Here is a 25,990-nt window from a genome sequence, read left to right on the forward strand (position 1 = left end):
AACGATGTTGACTTTACCAGGTTATTGAAAATCTGATGTATATTAAGAGCATTGCTGGATTTATAGAGTGTTTTATTTCCCTCCTCAATCCCCTTGAAATTCCATGTTCAATCCTCTAAACTCCCCTGTTTCTTTTTCCTCACTTCTTTCTCTTGTTAAATAAGTAAAAATGTTGATTTTCCATACAGAGCATGGTTGAGTGATCACCTTCTGTCTGCTTCATTTATTCCTTCAGTGGGGGAAAAATGTCCTCCTGGTCAGCTGTTGCTCCAAATTATGTCCAGCTTAAAGGCTTTATTTATTTATTTTTAAAAGGCACCCCATCCCCATCCCCCCCCCCCCCCCAAATTTGCTTTTTGAGCTTGCTTGCCTTCTTAAAGCCTTTTGTCTGCTTTTATTTTTCCTTAGTAAAGCTGGTTAAAAACACAGCTGTCATTTGTACTGAGGTGTCTGGCTCAGGCGCCAGTTTCTGTCCCTTGATATTTTTCATTTAAGGCCCGCTTGAAAGGTTGGCAATAAAGATTGAGCGGGACTGGCACTTCTTTAGATAGAATGATAGAATAGAATAGAATAGAATTCTTTATTGACCAAGTGTGATTGGACACACAAGGAATTTGTCTTGGTGTATATGCTCTCAGTGTGCATAAAAGAAAAGATACATTTGATTGTCATGGGGTCAAATAAGCAATGAGGAAACAATTAATAAAAATCATAAGGATACAAGCAACAACTTACAGTTACTATACTTTAAGCTGGAAACTCTTTGTAGCTCACAGAATACTCCAGAAATAGTAATATGGAAAGGTGGAAAATTGGAGAACCCCATTGGTAGTAAACTCGGAAGCGCTAAATTCTGAGTGGAGGCATTTGTAAGGGTTTGATCTGATATTAGGAATTTTCACCCTCTAGTACACATAGAAATAATAAAATGTGGTTATACCATTATAATTTTATGGCTTGTCATCTTTTTTTATTTTAAACACTTCTCTTTTCACACCATACATATTTTGTGGACAAGTCTTTCTTTAACAATGCTAACAATAATAATACAAATAAGTATGTGTAATCCTAATCTTCCAACTTCAACAATACTATATTCTTTTTTAATAATCCTTTCCCATTAATTCATTTAAATATGGATAATATTTCTTTGCCCCATGTATTTGTTATCCCCTACTCAATTACTATTTAATATTTTAAGAATTGCTCATTTATTCCTCCATAACTTCAATATTCCAAATGTGCAGGATTACTAATAAGGGCAAATGTTAACAATAGTTAACCAATTCCAGAAGTCTATCTCAAAGTCCCCCACAATTTCTAATCTTTAATATTTTAAATTTATAATATACTTTAACACACCATTAATGTTAATAATACAATTAAATTCCCTAATCCTAAATTTCCATCTACTAATCTTAATTTATTTTTAGTTACAATAGGTTGCATTATCTATTAATATATATAATACTATTTTCCCTATTTGTATTTTCCCAGTTTATTAATATATTTTTATTATTTTCTCATTATCCATCATCTCATAACCTTTTAAAAATTCCATCATCTATTGACATTTTAGTTAACCTTTTATATCTCTCTCTCTCTCAGAATCTTTTTGATATTTTACGGCAGAGGTCTTCAAACCTGGCAACTTTAAGACTTGTGGACTTCCAACTCCCAGAATTCTCCAGCCAGCATAGAATAGCTGGCTGTATAATTCTGGGAATTGAAGCCCACAAGTCTTAAAAGTTGCCAAGTTTGGGGACCTCCGTTATATAGCTTGTCCTCTGTTATCACCTCTTCCTTCATCAAGTCTTGAGAGTTAACAAGGTTGATACTTTATGGTACAAAACTATTACAGAATCTAGTTGTCAAAGGACAAGGCAAAAATCCAGATCCTTTCCCTCCTTCCCTCCTTGTCCGTCCATTCATCAATCCATCTATTCATCCATCCCTCCTCTTTTGAGACTGGGCATCGTTTTTGTTTTTATTTCAATGTGTGCCAATATGTTCAGAGAAAAAAAAGAAGTAAACAGTAAAGGGACAGTAAAGGTTATCTTGAATTCCCACAGTCTGAGGATCCTTGTTTCGCCTCTCAAAATCGTGTCTACAATGACATCGGGAAAGAAATGCTGCTCCACGCCTTCGAAGGCTACAACGTCTGTATCTTTGCATATGGCCAAACCGGAGCCGGAAAATCTTACACCATGATGGGGAAACAGGAGGAGAACCAGGGAGGGATCATCCCACAGGTAAACTGGATCTTTGCTTATTTTGCAGGTCCTGGATAAATATACTGTATATGTATGTATGTATGTATGTATGTATGTATGTATGTATGTATGTTCGTTTGTTTGCATCAGCCTTTCAAAAGCTTGGAGAATATCCCAGCTTTTCCCTCTGCCAGCAAATGATGCCTTTGTGTAATGAAGAGGGCAGCATATATATATTTAATAAATAAAGAAATAATGCTCCTGCTACTTTCCTTCTCCTTCCAGAATGCTGGGAGTTGAAGTCCACAAGTCTTAAAGTTGCCCCGTTTAACAGTTGTCCTCTGTTATCCTTCATCAAGGCTGTGACCATTTAGTGATTAGTTGTGAGCATTTCCCTCTTAAAATGTGGCCTCTGAACAATGCTTAGGTCAGTAAAGTGGTATCCAACTACTCTGCATTTTGTTTTCACTACTTTTGCAACTGTCTTTGCAACTGGATATTGTGATCCCACTATATTAAGCGCCGGTGAGACCACATTTGGAATCAGTTCTGGAGACCCCACCTACAAAAAGATAGTGATAAAATTGAACGGGTCCAAAGACGGGCTACAAAAATGGTGGAAGGTCTGAAGCATAAAACTTATCAGGAAAGATTTCATGAACTCAATCTGTATAGTCTGGAGGACAGAAGGGAAAGGGGGGACATGAAAGAAATATTTAAATATGTGAAAGGGTTAAATAAGGTTCAGGAGGGACGTGTTTTTAATAGGAAAGTGAACACAAGAACAAGGGGGCACAATCTGAGGTTAATTTGGGAAAGATCAGAAGCAACATGAGAAAATATTATTTGACCCAAAGAGTAGTAGATGCTTGGAACAACTTCCAGCAGACGTGGTTGGGGAATCCACGGGAACTGAATTTAAACATGCCTGGGATAAACATATATCCATCCTAAGATAAAATAAAGGAAATAGTATAAGGGCAGACTAGATGAACCATGAGGTCTTTTTCTGCCATCAATCTTCTATGTTTCTATGTTTCTTTGTTTTTCTGTTCTATTTGTTTATTACTTTGCACTTCATCATGTGCATTTTGCAGAAAACATTGAAATGGCAGACATCTTCAGATGCTTTTTGTCTTTTGTCCATCTTCTTAAAATAATTTCAAAAGGTAGGACCATTTTGGCATGGAGAGACAGTATTTTCCAGTCTGTAATGCTGAGTTGTTGAAGAAAAACAAACCTTAAGGGAGGTTGGAAGAGCAAAGAGCTGCTGAGCTCGTATAACTGTTTTTGTGAATAGTTGATCCGAATAATTTTTCTGCTGTAGGACGAGGAAGAAAAATGGTTGGTGTGTCTGAATGCGTGTCAGCCGTCCGATAAAGCCTATGAAGGAGAAATCTGATCAGGGCTTGGTTCAAGCGTATGGATTAGATGAAATGCTAGCCAGATGTTCAAGATGAGGTTCTCTTGGGGGGGGGGGAGTCACAAAGAATCCGAAATTAAATTGAGCCCTGAGTGAGGGTTGGTCCTACCACTTGCTGATTCACAAACAATTTTGCAGGAAAAAATAAGATACTCTGTAGCTAAATTGGTTTCAGCAGCTATTTTCGGCTGGTCAACAAATTGCAAATCAACTAATTGTACCCCAAAACATAGAGTTAGAAATATCTATTTGTTTTTTCCTTACCATAGTAGTGATCTTAACATCAGAGGTTTCGCTTGAAAGAAAAGAACAAGCTTTTGGGTGTGTGCTGAACAAGAACTGGTCACAAATTGAAATGACCCACTCTGGCTACAACTACATACAACTCTCTTACCTTTATTGAAATCTGTAATTGTAGTGCTTTGATTGAAATGATCTATCTGTCTTTGATCTTTTGCTCACTCATGTTTATGCACTGCATTTGTGAGAAAGGAAGCCATGGCAAATATTTTCTAAGCCGTTTCTTTTGTCCGTTGTATTTATTTTGATTACAAAATTAAGACTCCTAGTTCTTGAAAGCTTTGCCCACAAGGAATTTCTTTATTCTTTGATGAGTCCAAGAAGGGGACAATGAAAGAAACAGGGATCCCGAGAAACCACGAAATAGTGGAGCTATTTTAAAAGTATCCAAACCAATAGAAATACAAAGGAGTTTTCTAAAAGATAAGTAGCGGTGTTAATGCTTTATGCTGGAATGAACAAGATTTTGCATCATTTTCCCACACTGGACTACCATTTGCCTGAAATGGGAGAGGGCTTCCTACCTGAGCAGGGGTTGGACTAGAAAACCTCCAAGGTCCCTTCCAACTTTGTTATTCTGTATTCTGTAATCATCATCACCATTTGGAGATGCAAGCCAAATTTCCTAATTTTAAGGACCTACATTTTTACTTTTTTATTAAGACTTACATGCCACCTGTTTTGTTGAGCCGATTCTTGGCAGTTTATAGTCCTACCTGTATTTAGTTTTTGAAGGATCGTTTCCTCCTTTTACTCAAGCTGCCTTCCCCACTTTGATTACCATGAGAATCTATACAAAGTGCCAATTAAATTTATCTCTAATGAATTTTGGCTAAACTAGGAACCTACCCATGCATTTTGGAGCAGATGGGTGGCCGATGAGGTATTGTTGTAGCCCAATATCCTAGGTTTCCTTTGCACATAACTCTAGCTTGATGCTTCTCCATTTTTTTTCTAGCTTTGCGAAGAGCTTTTTGAGAAGATCAACGACAACAGCAATGAGGAAATCTCTTACTCCGTGGAGGTGAGCTGGGTGTCTGTAAACACCAAGAAGTTGACTTGATGGAGATTCAGATTCATGGGTTGTTTGCTTTTTCCCCAAGGTTGCTTCACAACTTCTTGTCTTGAGTCTTAAAACCACACAGGAACTGTTCCTTATTAGAAGCTGGATAATGTTTGGAGATTGAATGGAGCCAGAGATGAATGGCTTGATTGCTTTTTGGGGGTGTGTGGTGGAGGGGATGCTTTGCTTTGTTTCCAGATATGAGGGTAGCGGTGGGTGGGGAGGGGGGACTTTATCTGCTCGGAGAGGAAGCACAAGGGGAGTTGTGGATGGAGGCTCGGGTGGAGGGGGTGGGCCCAAGAATGTAGACCCTCAGAAGGCAGCATAATGGATGGAGCTGTGCCTAAATAAACACACTCTTCCTGTTAACGCAAGCCCTTCCAGACCATTCTCAAAGCCGCTTTGCTGAAACCCAGGCTGTGTAAAAGTAAAAAGTTGCTGTGCGGATTTAGCTTGTGTTTTGGCTAGCTCTCCTTTCTCAAAGAAGACTAATGTTAATGTAGATTCCACGTGGAAAAGATTTTTTTTAAAGGCAGGTTTTTTTTATTCTGGAGCTTGCCCAAGATGGAGCATCCTGCTTTCCTTTGGCCCCAGATCATCATCATCTTCAATCTTTTTTAAAAAAAACAACAACGTCCAAAGAAACATTGCATTTACTCAAGCCTGTCATAACAAAAACATATAAGGTATTCCACTATCTCTTCCTGACACACACCTTTTTTTCCCCTTCCTTACCCACAACAGCCAATATAAATGCTTCAGAGCACAATTTCTGGTTAGGAAAAAAAATGCGCCTGGACATTGCTTTCATTTACTTTGAACTGAGAGGAGCAAGAAGGAAAAGGATGTTCAGAGACATTGGGAGTGGGAGGTGGCAGGAATATGCAAGAGATAAGCCTGGGGGTCTGGCTGAGGAAAGCAGCTGAGAAGAGAGAGAGAAGGGCTAAGATGGGGAATCTGGGATTCTCTTCTCTTTTCTGCAGAAGAAGCCAATGTCAATGTTGATCCTGAATTTATTCAGAAGTTCATTTATGCCCTGATCCAAGAAGAGCTTGAAGGCAATTTCCTCTCTCTTTTTCTCTCATCTCTCTCCCCATTTCTCTTCCCATCTCTCTCCCTATCTTTCACTGTCCTTCTCTCTCTTTTCTCTTCTCTCCCTGTCTCTCTTCCTCTGTATCTCTCTCCCGGTCTGTTTCTCTCCCGCTCTCTTTTTTTCCCCCTCTCTCCATATCTCTCTTCCTTTCTATCTCTCTCTCCCTGTCTCTCTCTCCCCCTTCTCTCTGCATCTCTCTTCCTCTCCCTCTCTCTCTTCTCTCTTTCTCCCCATCTGTCTCTCTCCCTCCTTCTCCATCTCTCTTTCTCTCAATCTCTCCTGTCTCCCTCCCTCTCCATTTCTCTCTTTTTTCTCCTCTCTCCCCATCTCTATTCCTCTTTATCTCTTTCTGTCTCTTTATCTCCCTCTCTCTCTCCTCTCTTTCTCTCCATCTCTCTCTTTCCCTCCATCTCCCTCTCTGTCTCAATCTCTCTCCCCCCTCCCTCTGCTATCTCTCTCCATATCTCTCTCTCTCTCTCTCTCTCTCTCTCTCTCTCTCACACACACGCACACACTCTTTTAGTGTTGTTGCTTGACTTGTCTTCATTGATACATTTGTTCCTACTGGTTTGCAGCTTCCTCATAAACTGTATTGAGATTTAGAATTGAACCATACCTAGTGGTCACTTTCGCAGGGAAGTTCTACCACTTATCTTGCCCCTTCCCTTTGAAGAGCTGAAATTGGCAGCTGCCTCTCAGAGGAGACTATCTTGGGCAGTCTTAAAGGAGTGGCTCAGTTTTATATAAGATGGCTCCTTGACTTCAGAGCTATTTGTGTGGGTCCTTACCTCATCGCTGCTTGCAATTCCTCTAATCCCCCCCCCCTTTAGATACCTGAGTGATATAAAGAAGCTCTCAAAATACTTATTGATATCTTGGCCTTAAAGTGCCCTTGTGATGAATAATGGAGTTTTTCTAAATCAGCACTTATGATGACTCCCTGAATCACTTTTGGAACTCCATTTTCCTTTGAATTACCTGCCTCTTCTCTGCAAATGTCCTCAACTTACAACAGTTTATTTAGTGACCATTCAAAGTTACAATGGCACCAGGGGGGTGGGGAAGTGACTTATGACCGTTTTTCACACTCAATGACCATTGCAGCATCTTCATGGTCTTGTGACTGAAATTCAGATGCTTGGTAGCTGAAATAATGAGAAAATAGTCAGCTTGACAACTGACTCATAAATGATGGTCAGAGTGGTCCGGGGTCAGGTGATCTCCTTTTGACCTCCTGACAAGCAAAGTCAGATTCAATTTAAAGCCATGTTGCTAACTTCACAACTGCAGGGATTCACTTAACAACTGTGGCAAGGAAAGTCGTAAGATGGGGCAAAGCTCACTTAACAAATGTCTCACTTAGCAAAAGAAATTTTGGACTCATAAATTTTGGTCATAAATTGAGGACTAGCAATCCTTCCTCCTCATGTCATGATTTTCTTTCTTTCTTTCTTTCTTTCTTTCTTCCTTGTTTTTATTTTCTCTCTCAACAAACATTACATCATTAATCAGTGTGTCATCTGGATACAAAATTTTTCTGTCAACATATATTACATTTACCACCATTTTCTTAATAAACTTTTACATTTCAATTTAACGTATCTTCTATCAAAACATTTTTCTTTTCGCTTTGTTTAATTTCATATCTCTTTTTGTCTATATTCATTCACTATCCAATGATAAATATGCTCCCATGTATTATAATACTTCCGATTCTTCTTTCCTTTTAATTGCTATTGTTAATGTATTCCTTTCTGCACATTCTAATGTGTTCTTAATTATCTATCCTTTTGTGCGGATTTTTCCCCACTTTCCAATTTTGCATAAATACAATTCTAGCTGCAGTTATTACATGAATTAAATATACATTTTCTTTACTACATTTTCCTGACAAAATATCCAACAAAAACAGCTCCAGCTCCAAATCAATATTCTTTTCTAACCACATTCAGATTTGTGCTCAACAATTTCTTGCTTCTGCACATGTCCACCACACATGATAATATGATCCCGGTGTCTGGTGGCATTTCCAACATAGAATAGAATAGAATAGAATAGAATTCTTTATTGGCCAAGTGTGATTGGACACACAAGGAATTTGTCTTTGGTGCAGATGTAAATAAAAGAAAATATATATTTGTCAAGAATCATGAAGTACAACACTTAATGATTGTCATGGGGTCAAATAAGCAATCAGGAAACAATCAATATTCATAAAAATCTTAAGGATACAAGCAACAAGTCACAGTCATACAGTCCTAAGTGGGAAGAAATGGGGGGTAGGAATGATGAGAAAAAACTAGTAATAATAGTAGTGCAGACTTAATGAATAGTTTGACAGTGTTGAGGGAATTATTTGTTTAGCAGAGTGATGGCATTCTGGAAAAATTGAATTGAATTAAATCACGCTTTCCTATTGTCCCTCTCTCGTAGGTCAGTTACATGGAGATCTACTGCGAGAGAGTACGAGACTTGCTGAACCCCAAAAACAAAGGGAATTTGAGGGTCCGGGAACACCCACTGCTCGGACCTTATGTGGAAGACCTGTCGAAGCTTGCTGTCACTTCTTACACTGATATTGCAGACCTCATGGATGCTGGGAATAAAGCGAGGTTGGTGTCTTTGCATTTCAGGGCTCTTGCGGCTTGTACAGGTACTCTTTGACTTACAACCATTCATTTAGTGACGGCTCAAAGTCGCAACGGTACATAGGGTCAGGTTTTTTCACACTTATGACCTTTGCAGCATCTTCAGAGTTATGGGGTGAAAATTCAAGGGGCTTTGCTCATGTTTACGACCGTCGCAGCATCCCGGGCTCATGCCATTCTTTTTTACGACTTTCTGACAAGCAAAGTCAGTGGGAAAGCCAGATTCCCTTAACAATTTGTGGTTAAATAACTTAATAAATGGAATGATTCGCTTAACAACTGTGGCAAGAAAAGTTGTAAAATGGGGCAAACTCGCTTAACAGATGTTTGGCTTAGCAATGTCAATTTTGGGCTCAGTTGTGGGTGTAACTTCGGGACTAGCTGTATTTCATACCTAGTTGTGATGCCAGAATGAGAGGAAATGTTTGCAATCATGATTTGTGAAATGATCATTTTTTCATTGTTCTATCCTCCAAAGCATGTGAGGATAGAACAAGAAGCAATGGGTGAAACTAAACAAGCAGAGAAGCAAGTTAGAATAGAGACATTTCTTGACAGCTTGCCTCCAGAAGTTATGAATGCTCCAACACTGGAAGTTTTTATGCAGATGTTGGATAACTATTTGTCTGAAGTAGTGTAGGGTTTCCTGCCTTAAGCAGGGGGTTGGACTAGAAGACCTCCAAGATCCCTTCCAACTCTGTTATTGTTGTTGTTGTTGTTGTTATTATTAAAAAAGATAAAGCATTGTCATCTCATTCTTTTTAGCACAGTACAAGATGATTCCAGCCCAAACTTTTTACTTTTACACATTAGTATGTAACTAGCTATTTCTATGAGAACAAATTTATCTAGTCTGCAAAACCAAAGTCAAAGTTTCATGTTTTGTTTCCATCGCAAGCAAAAAAATCCAAAAGTGATATCTAAATTAAAAATATAAATATTCTTCTATTTGAATAAAGCAATCGATTTGAACACTTCTGCTTTGTCTTTTTGCCTTATCTTTATACACTGCTAAAAAAAATAAAGGGAACACTCGAAGAACCCATCCTAGATCTGAATGAATGAAATATTCTCATTGAATACTTTGTTCTGTACAAAGTTGAATGCGCTGACAATATGTGAAATTGATTGTCAATCAGTGTTGCTTCCTAAGTGGATGGTTTGATTTCACAGAAGTTTGATTTACTTGGAGTTATGTTCTGTTGTTTAAGTGTTCCCTTTATTTTTTTTGAGCAGTATACAGTGGTACCTCATGATACGAACCCCTCATCATACGAACTTTTCAAGATACGAACCCAGGGTTTGGAATTTTTTTGCCTCTTCTTACGAACTTTTTTCACCTTACGAACCTGCCGCCGGCTGCTGAGATGCCCCACCTCCAGACTTGAGTTCCTCCCGTTTTTTCCCACCCTGTCCTGCCCCATTCTCCCCTCTGGACTTCCATGGGTTTCCTCCGTTTTTCTCCAGTCTTTCCTGCCCCATTCTCCCCTCTGGATCTCCATGGGTTTCCTCCGTTTTTCTCCAGTCTTTCCTGCCCCATTCTCCCCTCTGGATCTCCATGGGTTTCCTCCGTTTTTCTGCACTCTGTCCTGCCCCATTCTCCCCTCTGGATCTCCATGGGTTTCCTCCGTTTTTCTGCACTCTTTCCTGCCCCATTCTCCCCTCTGGATCTCCATGGGTTTCCTCCGTTTTTCTGCACTCTTTCCTGCCCCATTCTCCCCTCTGGATCTCCATGGGTTTCCTCCGTTTTTCTGCACTCTTTCCTGCCCCATTCTCCCCTCTGGATCTCCATGGGTTTCCTCCGTTTTTCTGCACTCTTTCCTGCCCCATTCTCCCCTCTGGATCTCCATGGGTTTCCTCCGTTTTTCTGCACTCTTTCCTGCCCCATTCTCCCCTCTGGATCTCCATGGGTTTCCTCCGTTTTTCTGCACTCTTTCCTGCCCCATTCTCCCCTCTGGATCTCCATGGGTTTCCTCCGTTTTTCTCCAGTCTTTCCTGCCCCATTCTCCCCTCTGGATCTCCATGGGTTTCCTCCATTTTTCTGCACTCTTTCCTGCCCCATTCTCCCCTCTGGATCTCCATGGGTTTCCTCCGTTTTTCTGCACTCTTTCCTGCCCCATTCTCCCCTCTGGATCTCCATGGGTTTCCTCCGTTTTTCTGCACTCTTTCCTGCCCCATTCTCCCCTCTGGATCTCCATGGGTTTCCTCCGTTTTTCTCCAGTCTTTCCTGCCCCATTCTCCCCTCTGGATATCCATGGGTTTCCTCCATTTTTCTCCACTCTTTCCTGCCCCATTCTCCCCTCTGGATCTCCATGGGTTTCCTCCGTTTTTCTGCACTCTTTCCTGCCCCATTCTCCCCTCTGGATCTCCATGGGTTTCCTCCATTTTTCTCCAGTCTTTCCTGCCCCATTCTCCCCTCTGGATCTCCATGGGTTTCCTCCATTTTTCTCCACTCTTTCCTGCCCCATTCTCCCCTCTGGATCTCCATGGGTTTCCCTCCCCCCACTCCGTTTGCCTCAGCTTCGTCTGCCGGCAGCTTTTTTTTTTAAAGCCTTAATGTTTTGGATTTTCCTAATCGCTTTGCACGCATTATTGGCTTTTCCATTGATTCCTATGGGAAACATTGTTTCATCTTATGAACTTTTCACCTTACGAACCTTGTCCTGGAACCAATTAAGTTCGTAAGATGAGGTTTTACTGTATTTTGTTTTCTCTAAGCATATATTCCCTTTTTCCTTCCCAAGGACGGTAGCAGCCACCAACATGAACGAGACCAGCAGTCGCTCTCATGCTGTTTTCACCATAGTTTTCACTCAGAAGAAGCATGATACTGAAACCAACCTTTCCACCGAGAAGGTAATCTATTTCTTCCCCTGGGAAATAGCTGCAACAATCGATCCTTGCAGCTGATCGTAAACCCCCAGAGCTTATGGGAAGATAGACGTTTTTTCTAGGAATAGGATAGGATAGGAGGGAATATACCTTACATCTCTTGGAAAATCTTTGGAAAACATCCCCAGCGAGAGAGAAGTTTTCCAGTTTGGGATAATACTTTAGAAAACCAGAACATAAAGCAGACAATTGATTCAGCACTGTATATACACGAAGGCTGTACCGGCCCATTGAACATTATTCAATCCTGCTCCTGTTGGATCCTGTCAAATTACAACCATATGATCAGTCGTTTTTCCTCTGGATTGTAGTGCTGAACCATTCCTGCCTCTTCTTTCCAGGTTAGCAAAATCAGTCTGGTGGACCTCGCTGGGAGTGAGAGAGCTGACTCTACCGGTGCCAAAGGGACTCGATTAAAGGTAAGGACCCACGGATGAAGAGGGGATCTGGTGGGCAGCTGGCAAATGGGCATCATGCGTGAAGTATCTCCCTTGATCATGATCTGACCAATGTGGTTCCTTGACGGGCTTTTTTTGCCTCATTTTCTGGGAGACTAACTCCTGCCCCTCTTCTTCAAAACTTTCTGCCAGCTCAGGGAATGTGATTATTGCCTTCTTCAGACATTGCTTAGTGGAGACTGTGACCCCCCGGGCAGATCCAGGCATTAAGACCCCTGCCTGCAATTTAAACACCCATTTGAATTAAAAATTATTAATAATAAAATAAAATAAAGAGAACACCCAGCCTGTTCAAGGACAGGGAAGCAAGGTTTTGTTTTCCTCACTGTCTGGCATTTGAGCATCGTTTCTGTCTGATCCCTTTTTTCCAGGAAGGGGCAAATATCAACAAGTCCCTCACCACGCTGGGGAAGGTGATTTCGGCTTTGGCAGAAGTGGTAAGTCCGGATTTTTTGGACCTCCTTAAAAAAAGAGGGTTGCTTTGCAAGCTCATTGGGGCTTAGTCACAGGTGAGATGTGAAAGAACATTTGTTTCCAGCAGTCGTGTGTGTGTGCGTGCGTGTGTGTGTGTGTGTGAGAGAGAGAGAAATGGGGAGGGAGGGAGGGTAGGAGGGAGAGAGAGAGAGAGAGAGAACGAGAGAGAGAAGGGGGAGAGGGAGAGAGAGAGAGAGAGAATTAACAGATTTAGGTTCTATCTTGTCCTGGCATTTCTTGTATCTGTTTCTTGGTGTTCTTTGAGATGGTTTGTTTCCCCGGAGATATTTCCTTTCCAACCTGCCGTATTTTTTGGAGTATAAGACGCACTGGAGTATAAGATGCACCTTAGTTTTTTGGGAGGAAAATGGGGTGGGTGGGGGGACTCTAGCCAGGTATTCATCTGTCTAGAGTCTTTCGTCTGGTCAGCTTCAGTGCATTAGCTCACTGGTTTTGAGCGCACACGCGCCTGCTTTTTATCCCCTGGTTGGGGATTTAAAAAACACCTTCTAAGGCACAGCAATGAGAAAAGCAGGCAAAGTGTGGAAGATCACCTCACTCGCTAGCACTTCGTTGGTGCCTGAAAAAAAAGCGTTGAAAAAGCTACATTCGGAATATAAGACACACCCAAATTTTCAGCCTCTTTTGGGGTGGGGGAAGTGCATCTTATACTCCAAAAAATATGGTAAGTCACATCAGTGATCAATGCATGGGTGGTGTGGCCTAGCAGTCCAACCTAGATCCACTACTCTACTACAGCTAATCCTCGAGTTACAATCATTCATATACTGCAGGGATCACCAACCCCCAGGCTACATCCCACTACTGGGTTGCGGCCTATTTGGAACTGGGCCATTACTGTGACTTATGATCAGCACTTGCATATAGATCCATTGCAGCATCCTCAGGATCACATGATCATAAGTCAGGCCCTCGGCCACCAGTGTACATTTATAATGGTTGCTGCATCCTGGTGTTGCGTAACCGCTACTAGCCACCTTCCCAATCACCCTCTGATGAGCAGCGTCATTAAGGGAACCTGGGTTTTAGAAACCTAAAAACATAGAAGATTGACGGCAGAAAAAGACCTCATGGTCCATCTAGTCTGCCCTTATACTATTTCCTGTATTTTATCTTAGGATGGATATATGGTTATCCCAGGCATGTATAAATTCAGTTACTGTGGATTTACCAACCACGTCAGCTGGAAGTTGGTTCCAAGCATCTACTACTCTTTCAGTAAAATAATATTTCCTCAGGTTGCTTCCCAACTAACCTCAGGTGGTGCCCCCTTGTTCTTGTTTTCTTAATGACTCCACGATTCGCCCACCTGCAATGATTCCCTGCTGCAGGAAAAGAGCTCGTAAAATTGGGCACAGCTCTCTTAACGACTCCTTGCTTAAGCAGCGGAAATTCTGGTCTCTTGTGATCTTAACTCGAGGACTATCTGTATTGGAACTTGGTATATGTGATGGGCTAATCTTTGCCCCGTTTATCTCGCTGATTTTAGTTTTAGTCCTGTTTGTTTCCTCTCGTCTAAAGCTTCCAGCCTGCTGTTATTTTTCATAGCCGCCTATATCTAGAGTTTTGATATGGGTGGTTTTGCATTTTAAAGTGATGGGAGGCAGGACTAATTGGTGTGCTGGTTTGGGGAAATGACAGTGGACTTTTATCTCCGACTCTTCCTTACTGATGTAAAATTCCCTCTTTCTGGCCCTACCTTACTTTTATCTTCTTTTTTTCCATTCTCTGCTTCCAAAACTAGGATAACTGCACCAGCAAGGTATGATGGGTAAAGAGTGGGTCACTGAATGTAGTAGTAGACTGTAGAACAGTATTTCTCAACTGTGGCAGCTTGAAGATATGTGGATGTCAAACCTCCCCCCACCCACTCAGCCTGCTGGCTGGGGAATTGTGGGAGTTGAAGTCCACACACCTTTCTGAGGCTAGGAAACACTGCTTTAGTCCTAGCTAGTAGTGAAGAAAGCACACTCCCACCCATCTAACCCTCTCTCGGATTCCAAGCATGCCTGCTTCAAAGACTGGGATGAGCGTTGGAAGAAGCCACAGGCTTTTTATTGAGTTTGCTCTCCAACTGTAAATACAGTAAATCTCGATTGGTCGGTGAGGGCAGTCTCCTTGCGCAGTTGCACCCTTGCACGGCAATTGGAGTAGGAGTGAAAACTATCTTGCCAGGGAGCAAAACTCTAGACCAGCTTTCTCGAAGCAGGGATGTTGGTAGCAGCTGGAGAAATCCCGCCATTCTGCGGTTTTGTCTTGGCCCGGCCAAATTTTGTTCTATCAAACACATGGTCTGGGCTGCCCTAGTCTTTGCATTCAGGCATACGCAGAATAGCAGTTTCTCTCCCTTTCTCTCTCTCACTCTCTCTCTCTCTAAAAAAATTTTTTTTTTCAATTAGAGATGGATTTTGTTTCTTTGTTTTGAGGCGAGGCATCTGTTCTCGATCCTGATTAGAATCATCGTCTACCTTTTGGCTAACCCCATCAGAATCCAAGCCCCCATGCATATACGAGACAAGCCTCCCAGTCATGTGTTCCTGGAGAATCAGCCCTTCCGTGCTATAAAAATCATATTTTTAAAACCATTATTTTAAGCCCAGAAACACTTTCAAAACGTGTTTCCTTCTTGGCAAAGGAAAATTCAGTTGGGTGGGAGGAGAACGAGAGAAAGAGAGAGTGGGGGGGGGGGGAGAGAGAGAGAGAGAGGGAGAGAGAGACAAATATATGAACATGCAACAAAGCTGGCTTGGCTTTGTTTTGTCCCACAGTTCCTTGTTTCTGTCTGCTGAGAAATGAAGAAATTTCTATCCAGGAGTGCTATGTAACTTGGATAATAAAATGGCCTTACCCTGACAGATGTGTTGGGAAAGACTTGGCGCATTGCAGCAGATGCTCTTTCTTTCTCTCTCTCTCTCTCCCTCCCTCCCTCCCTCTCTCTCTCTCTTTCTTTTAAAAAGAGCATCCCTCTTTTTGTCTCTAATTCCTCTTCTTAAGGTGGGGCTTGCCATTTCCAGTTTTTCTGACTGTGCCAAAACCAATGAACAGGTTCAGATCTTCTGCCTGCTTAAGGAGAGGCCCTTGTTTAAATGTGTGAACCATTAAAAAAATATAGTCCCTTTGAGTCTTAAGGCTGCTAAAATGTCCCCTCCTCGGGAAAATCACCTCCACCAGGGCATGGCTTCCCATCAGTGGTGAAATCCAATTTTTTTTACTACTGGTTCTGTGGGCGTGTCTTGGTAGGTGTGGTGTGGCTTGATGGGTGTGGCTTGGGGGAAGGATACTGCAAAATCCCCATTCCCTCACCAATCTTGGGGGAAGGATATTGCAAAATTTTATTGAAACGGATGTTCAAGTGCCACCTCTATGTTGGTTGAGGCAGGCAGGATTCCCTTGGGTACCATTAGTTGGGGGTCAAGGGAAAGGGAGGGTTTTGCTTTCTCTTTCTGCTCAAGATCCCCATGTACAATTGGTGGGCCTCTGTGTGACACAGAATGCTGGACTTGATGGGCTTTGGCTCGATTCAGCGTGGCTTTTCTTATGTTCTTAAAATCTCCACCCAACCCCACCCTACCCTCACCCACAGACAGAGGTGGTATTTTCCGGTTCCCCAAACTACTCAACATTTCTGCTTCCGGTTCTCCAGAACCTGTCAGAACCTGCTGGATTTCACTTCTGCTTCCCATCCTGTTTTATGGAAAATGGCAGGCCACCAGCTTGGGTACTCCTCTCTGCACGGGGTTTTTTATGGTAACCGGCTCTTAAATACAAAATGTCCTTTTGCAGAGTAAGAAGAAAAAGAAAACGGACTTTATTCCCTACAGGGATTCTGTGCTGACGTGGTTGCTTCGGGAAAACCTAGGTATGAAGTTGAGATAACTTTTTGCTTTCGTTTTTAAAGTTTCACTCCTGAATAACAAACAATATATATGTGGTAGATCTCTCTGCAAAGAATGCCTCCCCTCCCCCAATTTGGTGAGGCAGCAGACTTTAGCCCATGAAGTTTAGATCTTCTATCTTTGAAGCCGGGACTTTGGCCTTTTAAAAATGTTGCTTTGATCAGCTGTGTTTTCAAAGCAAAAATCTAAAGCATTGTGGCTTAGGTGAAACAAATTTGAATTGTAACTTTGCATTGGCCTGATGACCCGGATGATGTCTTTGGGACCAAAAATTTGCAATTTTCTTTCTTAGACTTGGCAAATGTAAAACTAGTGTTCACACAGCTCATGAAGCCGTAGTGTGACGACACTGTGCTTTGGTAATTCTACTAATCTGATTTTCAAACTATCGCATATTTTAGCTTGATGTATAAACCCAAACAACTCTGGTTTGTTTAGAAAACCCAGACATGAAACCCAGCTTATATGAAATGGGGTTCTAATTCCTCTTCTAATATTCAAGATGACAGATATCAATCTTTTACAATGCTGTTATGATACAGACATGTATTTTTTTTAAATCCCCGCTTTTAGTGGCCTTCTCACATTTTATACTGAGTCTTTTCACAATTTGCCATTTAGGTTTGATGTTCCTTGATCTGATTGCATTTCTGCCTTGTAGGTGGCAACTCCAGAACCGCCATGGTGGCTGCTTTGAGCCCAGCAGACATAAACTATGATGAAACATTAAGCACATTAAGGTATTGAATGAGATTATAAAACACTGAGCTTTCTGTTCCATATTTTATCTCTTGTTTTGGGCAACCTGACTTGAGTTTGTATAGCAATTGATGTATAGGCTCCAACTGCCAGAGATGCTGGCTGAGGAATTCTGGAAGTTAAAGTCCATACATCTTCACGCTGATCTAGATAAATATCCTTGGAGCATATGCACCAACGACAAATTCCTTGTGTGTCCAATCATAGTTGGCCAATAAAGAATTCTATTCTATTCTATTCTATTCTATTCTTATTCTATTCTTATTCTATTCTATCTTCCAAGACTCTTGACCACTGCCAAGTGAAGAATGTTTAAATGAACATTATTGCCGTTGTTTTATCTTAATAAATTGATTTATCCAGATATGCAGATCGGGCCAAGCAGATCAAATGCAATGCGGTGATCAACGAGGATCCCAACGCCAAGCTGGTGCGGGAACTGAAGGAAGAAGTCACGCGGCTGAAAGATCTACTTCGTGCTCAAGGGCTTGGAGACATTATTGACAGTAAGTGGATGTATCTGGCTGATTCCTGGGTTCTCTGAAGAAGATAACTTATTTCCCAATATCATTTCGGGAAGAAAAATCTAGCATTTTTGGTCAATTTGAGGGTGTAGCAAAGAGGCAGGGATATGTTTAACCAAAATTCATGTACATTAGCTTCATCAACAATCCTGCTCCCTAATCTTGGGTTGGTGCATTGTTGATTTATCCAGTTGTGTATTAAGCAGAGAAGAATAAAATAGAATGAAATAAGACTAGAATAGAATAAGACTAGAATAGAATAGAATAGAATAGAATAGAATAACAGGTGGAAGGGACCTTGGAGATCTTCTAGTCCAACCCACTGCCTAGGCAGAAAGCCCTATACCAGTGATGGCGAACCTTTTTTCCCTCGGGTGCCGAAAGCACATGTGCACACACTATCGTGCCTGCGCAAGTGCCCACATCTCTAATTCAATGCCTGCGGAAGGTGAAAATTGCTCCCCCTGCCTCTCCGGAGGGCCTCTGGAGTCCAGAAACAGCCCATTTTCCAACTTCTGGTGGGCTTGGTAGGCCTATTTTTCACCCTCCCCAGGCTCCAGAGGCTTCCCTGGAGCCTGGGGAGGACAAAAACACTCTCTCTCATCCTGGCGGAGGCCCTACAGAAGCCAAAAATGCCCTCCCAGAGCCTCCATGCGAGCCAAAAATTGGTTGGCCAGTGTGCACGTGTCCTGGAGCTAAGCTAGGGCAACGGCTCGCATGCCAGCAGATACAGCTCCACGTGCCACCTGTGGCACCCGTGCCATAGGTTCACCATCACTGCCTTATACCCTTTCAGACAAATGGTTATCTAACATCTTCTTAAAATTTCCAGTGTTGGAGCATTCGTAACTTTTTGGAGGCAAGTTGTTCCACTGATTAATTTTCTAACTTCTAAAGAAATTGGACAACCGTTTGCCTGAAATGGAATAAGGTCTCCTGCTTGAGCAGGGGATTGCACTAGAAGACCTCCAAGGTCCCTTCCAACTATGTTATTTTGTTACGTGTTTCTTTCCCTTGACAAAATTAGAAAGTCTTCCAGAAAACAGCTCCCCAGGGCAGCAGACCAAACGCTGCAGTAATAGCTTGTTCATGAAACGTTTTGTTTCAGGAGTAGGTTGTAGCAGTGAATTCTAGCAGCCCCCCATTTCAAAATGCCATCCTAGAACCAAACAAAACGACAAGTGTTCATGTTTTCATTCCTTCCAGAGTCAGAAAAACTAGATTAGGACAGTTTCATTTGCCAAAGTGGAATTTATTCTAGCAGAACGTAAGCTGCCAGGATAGACAGCTTTCTGTTATCTGTTTCTATTATGATGATTATTGTGTTGTTGAAAGAATAAAAGAAAAAGACCACACAAGGGCAGGCTAGATTGGAAAAAAAAGAAGCCAAATACAATGAGTGAAGTATGGGAGGATTGCCAACAATTTTAAAGCATCATTTGACTAATATGTTCTAGCACATTATTAAAAGCTTAGTTTAGTACAAGACGTTTTGCATCCATTTTCTAATCAATGCACGTCTCTATTAAACTTTAAAGTTAATGCAACTGAAAATTTAAAAATAAGAGAGGGGGAGAGGGAGAATAACTATAGATGATAAACACTTCATTAAAAAATGTTGTAAATTATACCCTGGTTACATGTTAACCTCTTTTCTTGAGTCTGCCATCTACCCGAAAAAACTATGGATAAAACTTTTCTTTAAATGCAAATCACACACACACACACACACACACACACACACACACGGGTTATGGTAAGGGATTAACTGAAATTGTTGAATTTGAGAATCTGACTTCCCTCTTTTTTACCCCATCAAGCTTTTCCTTTTCTCACATCATGTCTCCTGTTAACCCTGAGTATTTTTTTAACCTTCTTGTGTTTTCCCTTCTAACCTCGTTTCTTCAGTCGATCCGCTGGACGATTTCTCGGGAAGTGGATGCAAATGTGTGTATTGCAGAATTCATGCATTTCCCCAATCTTTGGCTTCTGCTGAATGGGCTGCATTTGAGCTTTACACTCCAATTCCTTACAGGGAAATCCCAGGAGAGCAATTTTTTTTTTAAAAAAAGAGGGAGTATGAAATCATCCTACAGGCCTCTCTGAAAGAAAACATGAGTTATCTGTGGAGAAACGGGTGAAATCAAGGATCTCTAGTTTAAATTCTTCGTATGTTTGAACTATGGATATTTGGAAACATAATAATACGCAGAGTGGGGAAATTGATACTTACATGCATTGTGTATGAATATGGATCAATTATTCCTATTTGTTTCAATCCCTGGCAGTTAAAAGGCAGAGGAAATTTTAAAGTGCACATTCAGTTTAGCAGTAGATTCTCATTCATATCTATATATGCTATGTGTCCATGGGTATGTGCAAATAACTGTAGCACTTCATAGTGCTTTACAGCCCTCTCTAAGCAGTTTAACAAAGTCAGCCTCTTGCCCCCAACAATCTGGGTCCTCATTTTACCGACCTTAGAAGGATGGAAGGCTGAGTTAACCTTGAGCCGGTCAGGATCGAACTCCTAGTAGTGGGCAGAGTTAGTCTGCAATACTGCATTCTAGCCACTGCGCGACCAGGACTCATCTGCAGTAGCTGAAAAATATAGTGTATTTTTGTTATTATGATATCAAGATTGCTGTCTACTGGATAATGTCTTTTTTATTAGATTTCCTCCACTCGGAGTCCATCCAACCGTACCCATTTCGCTAATAGAGAGGTGGGCAGGTTGAAAAGTTGAAGCTTCACACAGAAAGCCTTTATTTAATGGAGGTGGCAGAGCAGTTTCCTGCAGACATCTCTTTTCCTTTGTAGAGATTTTAAAAAAAAAGTCCGGGGATTTGCCAAACTGCTGAGTACTGTTTTCAAGGCCTCAGACTGCCCTGCTATTTAAAGCAAGAAAGGCAGAAGAGATGTATTGGCAATCTCCTTGAATGCAGAGAATTGGAAGTGTAATTGATCTAGTCTCTTTTCTGGCATTGTCTTTTTTTTTTTTTCCCAGTATTTTTTTTTGGGGGGGAAGCTTTTTTAATGCCGCTTTCAGCTTCTCAGCTTTTGAACGTTAGCTTTTGAATTTTAGTACATGCAGCCGCAGCTTTTGAAGAGGGGTGGGGTATATGCATGGGCTAGCCGTGTGTGGTGCTCTGTGTGACAAATTGTGTAGCAGCTTTGGCATTTGTAAGCCTTCCTTGCTCTCCTGTGGATGCATGAGTTCTTCCAGGGTGTGCGATTTTGCTCCCTCTTTGGCTTGGCCATCCTGGCGTGTTCGAATTGCGCTCTACTCTCAATCCTGCTCTTTCCTGAATTTGCAGATGGCAGTTTTTAAACCCACTTGAAACATAACTAGTGGACCCTTGGGAAGAGAACATCTATGCGTTTGGTACCCTCAGCCTTACAGTTTCATGAAATGTGAACATTTCTGGATGCAGTTTGGAAGGGTTCGGTGAAATGCTACTGGTTCAGGCTGCTTCACCTGAACTGATGGTTAAAAAAAATGCTACCAGTTTGTGAGAACTGGTATATCCAACGATCAGCTATGCCATGCGATCTAGATTAGCTAGAAAGCAGGATTTTGCGTGGCACAGCTGATTCCCCACCCTCGCTGTTTTACTTCCCTTTGCAGACTCTGATGGCTTCAAAATGCTCCTTTTTCAGCATTGCACAGTACTGCCTGTGGTAAACACGCGTGCGTGCAAAGCGAACCAGTAGCAGACCTCAGAGGATTTCACCCCCTAAATTGTGGAATAATTTAGATATGTTTGTTAGAACACAGAGGATCATTTCTTTCTAGGGCTAATTCTAAAATTACATTCTTCCCCTCCTTTTAAAATTGGTATTTGCTTATTGGAAGGAGATAATGGCCAGTATTGAACGCTTGGCTCTCCTTCCATCCTTTCCAAGAGAATGGCAATTAGCCTGACTGTCCATTTCAGGAGTCTCTTTATTTCCCTACTGAGGGGTATCTGCCAGATATGGAGGGGAAAATAATTAAAATGGTGTTCACAATGGTGTGGTCAAAGCCATCCTTTGTTCTATTGTGATACACATTATGGCAGGTGTAAAGAACCAGGCATTGTGGCTGCCATTTTTAAAAAAATTATGGCCTGCAGACTCTCCGCCTCTAATTGATTCCATCCCTGGTATTACCGTATTTTTTGAATATAAGACGCACCCCCTCCCCCACCAAAAAAAAAAGAGGTTGGAAACGTTGGTGTATTTTATATACTGAATACAGCCATTTTGGGTCTACTGAAGCTCCACTACCACGCAGTGCACAGAGGTTTTGGGAGGTCTGCAGAGTGCTGGAGGAAGGTAAAAACACCCCCGTTCTTGTGAAAAAAACGGCTGAAAAACGGGCCGTTTTTTGCAAAAATGAATGTTTTTGCTTTCCCCCAGCTCCCAGGAGCACTCTTGCAGGCTTCCCAAACTCTTTGCGAAAAATAGGTCCATTTTTGCAAAAATGGGGCGCGCAAAGTGTTTGGGAGGCCTGCAACATCTTTTTTCTTGCCTACCTCTTTGAAATCTTGGTGTGTCTTATACACCGGAAAATATGGTAACATTTAAAAGGTTCAGTTAACAGACAATGGCAAAGCTCTTACTCTACCTGAAGCAGACCCAGGTAAAAGAACAGGACACCTAAGAAGGCTGAATCCTTGAGGAAGCCAGCTGCTAACTCTAAGGCCAGGAGCGTTCTTGAATTTTGTCAGAATCTAGCTGAGCCACAGGGAAGGAGTCAAGTAGGGAATTAGCCCATAATCCATATGTAGGCATAAGAGAGCAAGGTCCAACCCTCCTTGAATGATGTTGAACTTTATCTAGTCTTGCTCAGGTGCAAACCACCAATCTGAGAAGATTCCTGTGAAATAGGCATAAGCTATATAGTAACTAATTGAATCCTTCAGGTGTGAATCTGGTGGTTTGCCTCTGGCAAAGGTGGATCGAAGGGACCATGTTTCAAAACTTCAAAACTGCCATCCTCGAACTATTATATCTCTGTCTGTTTGCCTTTTTGTGCGCTTTCCTCTGATGCTGGTCTCTCCTCCTTCTCTTCTTTCCCTTTCTTCTGCTCCTTTTCTCCTTTGCCTTGCCTCTCCCTTCCGCTTGTCTGTCTCTCCTTCCCCCTCTCTCTCTTTCTCTCAGATCTGAAAGATTTTCAGAACAATAAGCACAGATACTTGTTAGCCTCCGAGAATCAACGTCCTGGCCATTTTTCCACAGCATCCATGGGCTCGCTCACCGCATCTCCATCTTCCTGCTCCCTCAGTAGTCAGGTGGGCTTAACGGCCGTCTCCAGTATCCAAGAACGGATCATGTCCACGCCCGGAGGAGAGGAAGCCATTGAACGTCTGAAGGTACTGCGGATGGAATTGTCGAATGGCCCAAACACACCCACCCTCCAATTTTGGCTTAGACCAGAACCTCATCTGCTTAACATCTGTTAGATGTTAGAGTGCAGCACAAATACAGTGGTACCTCTACTTACAAACTTAATTCGTTCCGTGACCAGGTTCTTAAGTAGAAAAGTTTGTAAGAAGTTTGTAAAAAGTTTGTAGAAAAGTTTGTAAGAAGAAGCAATTTTTCCCATAGGAATCAATGTAAAACCAAATAATGTGTGCGATTGGGGAAACCACAGGAGATTCCTAAAGAGGCCCCACAGAGGCTTCTCCCTGCCTTTCCAGCCCTGTTTCCTCCCAAGAGATTCCTAGAGAGGCCCCACGGAGGCTTCTCCCTGCCTTTTCCAGTTAAAGTTTCAGAGGCTTGGGTTTGTAAGTGGAAAATGGTTCTTGAGAAGAGGCAAAAAAATCTTGAACAACAGGTTCTTATCTAGAAAAGTTTATAAGTAGAGGCGTTCTTAGTGGAGGTACCACTGTATGTCTCTTTAGAACAGAATTTCCCAACCTCGGCAATTTTAAGAGGCATGGACTTTAACTTCTAGCATGCTGGCTAAAGAATTCTGGGAGTTGAAGTCTATGCATTTTAAAGTCATCAAGATTGGGAATCCTACTTTAGAACATGGACTGGTTTATATTTTCAGAAGTTATTGGGAGAGGGCAATTAATAATAATGACGAGAGCCAGTTTATTGTCATGGTTAAGGCATCAAGCTACAAATCAGATGAATAGGATCTCTAGTTCTCCCTGAAGCATTAAGTCAGCTGTATGACTTTGGACCAGTCCCTTTCTCTCAGCCATAGGAAGGAAGCAAAAATATGACTTACTTGTATCCCAAAAGTCATGGGATTACAAAGTGGAAAAAGTTACCGAAAATGAGAAGGTGAAAATCTTATGGGGTTTTGGAATACAGATGGATCGTCATTTGGAACGCAACATGCCAGGTGTATTCTGGTTTATTGAGGGCCAAAGTGTACAGTTTATTGATATCGCTGTACCAGGAGATGATGCCGGAGTTGAAGGGAAAAAAACTGGGGAAAATCACAAAATATTGTGACCTGGCCATCAAAACTGCAAGACTGTAGATGAAACATGTAACAGTGATACCCATTGTCATCAGGGCGCTTGGTACCAAGAATTTCACAAAACACATCAAGAAATTGCAGCTTCCTGCAATAACACCAGCAGAACTGCAAAAAAACTGCACTACTCGGAACATCATATATTTTAACAAGATACTTGGTTGATACCTAGGAGGCTGGCAGCAACCATTAGTCCCAGTCAGTGGTATTTATGACACATCTTTAAATGTTCAGTTGACTGAGTTTCATGTTTAATGAATAAAAGAAATAATAAAAGAAATTAATAATAATAATAATAATAATAATAATAATAATAATAATATAGTAATAGTAACAACAACAAAAATTATTATTATTATTATTTCTTCGTAAAAACTCAAACAAAAGCCAACATCGGCTGACGAACCAGCAGCTGTGATTTCACATTGTAATTGATATGTAACAATAGCACTAGCATTTAGACTTATATACCGCTTCACAGTGCTTTACAGCCCTCTAAGTGGTTTACAGAGTCAGCCTCTTGCCCCCCAACAATCTGGGTCCTCATTTTACCCACCTCGAGAGAATGGAAGGTTGAGTCAACCATGATTTCTGACAGTCTTAAAATGGGTGAACAGTGTGGTCGGGAGGTAGGAAAAGCAAGTAGGATGCTTGGCTGCATAGCTAGAGGTATAAAAAGCAGGAAGAGGGAGTTTGTGAACCCACTATATAGAGCGCTGGTGAGACCACATTTGGAATACTGTGTTCCGTTCTAGAGACCTCACCTACAAAAAGATATTGACAAAATTGAACGGGTCCAAAGATGGGCTACAAGAATGGTGGAAGGTCTTAAGCATAAAACATTTCAGGAAAGACTTAATGAACTCAATCTGTATAGTCTGGATGACGGAAGGAAAATGGGGGACATGATAAAAACATTTAAATATGTCAAAGGGTTAAATAAGGTTCAGGAGGGAAGTGTTTTAATAGGAAAGTGAACACAAGAACAAGGGGACACAATCTGAGGTTAGTTGGGGGAAAGATCAAAAGCAACATGAGAAAATATTATTTTACTGAAAGAGTAGTAGATGCTTGGAACAAACTTCCAGCAGACGTGGTTGGTAAATCCACAGTAACCGAATTTAAACATATATCCATCCTAAGATAAAATAAAGGAAATAGTATAAGGGCAGACTAGATGGACCATGAGGTCTTTTTCTGCCGTCAATCTTCTATGAGTAAACCATGAGCCTGGTAAGACTTGAACTGCCAAATTGCAGGCAGGCAGCAATCAGCAGAGGTAACCTGCAGTACTGCACTTTGACCACTGCTCCTTTGTAATAATAATAATGACACCCCATCAGAAGAAGAAAAGCAATGTTCTTACAAAAGCATGATATAAAGTCATTCCACTAGCAATGTTCTTGAAAATAAATTCAATTTTAAAAACCCCAGCAAACAACACAACTTGAGCAGTCAGCAAAGTTAAAAAACATCAGCAGGAATGAAGATGACCCCCCACCTTTTTACTTAAGGGAGTCCTCAGCATGGCCAGCAGAATTAAAGAGAACCCCCCCTCCCCCCAAAAAAGTTAAGAGCGACCCTTAAAATCCCTGTACTGGTCGATCTCTCTGGGAATCATTGTTAAACCGTCTGTAATGCCGGGACTTAGAGGCCGCTCATTAAAATGTGCAGAAAATGCCATACTATCTGCAGACAATGGAGCCTTTTGTCCGGCTTCCAAAGGGCACAACAGTGGAGGACTTTTA

General features: G+C 41.6%; 1 protein-coding gene across 4 annotated transcripts in view; it reads left to right on the forward strand.

Moving 5' to 3' along the window:
- The window catches only part of KIF1B (kinesin family member 1B), a 165,142-nt gene that overhangs the window by 29,737 nt on the left and 109,415 nt on the right, over positions 1 to 25,990 (forward strand). For all 4 annotated transcript variants that reach the window (XM_070759293.1, XM_070759294.1, XM_070759295.1 and 1 more), the window contains exons 4-13: positions 2,073 to 2,252; positions 4,895 to 4,960; positions 8,526 to 8,704; positions 11,485 to 11,596; positions 11,974 to 12,051; positions 12,462 to 12,527; positions 16,369 to 16,444; positions 17,143 to 17,221; positions 17,604 to 17,746; positions 22,988 to 23,121. In XM_070759293.1, coding sequence (XP_070615394.1) covers positions 2,073 to 2,252; positions 4,895 to 4,960; positions 8,526 to 8,704; positions 11,485 to 11,596; positions 11,974 to 12,051; positions 12,462 to 12,527; positions 16,369 to 16,444; positions 17,143 to 17,221; positions 17,604 to 17,746; positions 22,988 to 23,121 — 1,113 coding nt within the window. The remainder of the gene's footprint in view (positions 1 to 2,072; positions 2,253 to 4,894; positions 4,961 to 8,525; positions 8,705 to 11,484; positions 11,597 to 11,973; positions 12,052 to 12,461; positions 12,528 to 16,368; positions 16,445 to 17,142; positions 17,222 to 17,603; positions 17,747 to 22,987; positions 23,122 to 25,990) is intronic.

Source organism: Erythrolamprus reginae, chromosome 8, assembly GCF_031021105.1.
Source record: "Erythrolamprus reginae isolate rEryReg1 chromosome 8, rEryReg1.hap1, whole genome shotgun sequence".
Classification (NCBI taxonomy): Eukaryota; Metazoa; Chordata; class Lepidosauria; order Squamata; family Dipsadidae; genus Erythrolamprus; species Erythrolamprus reginae.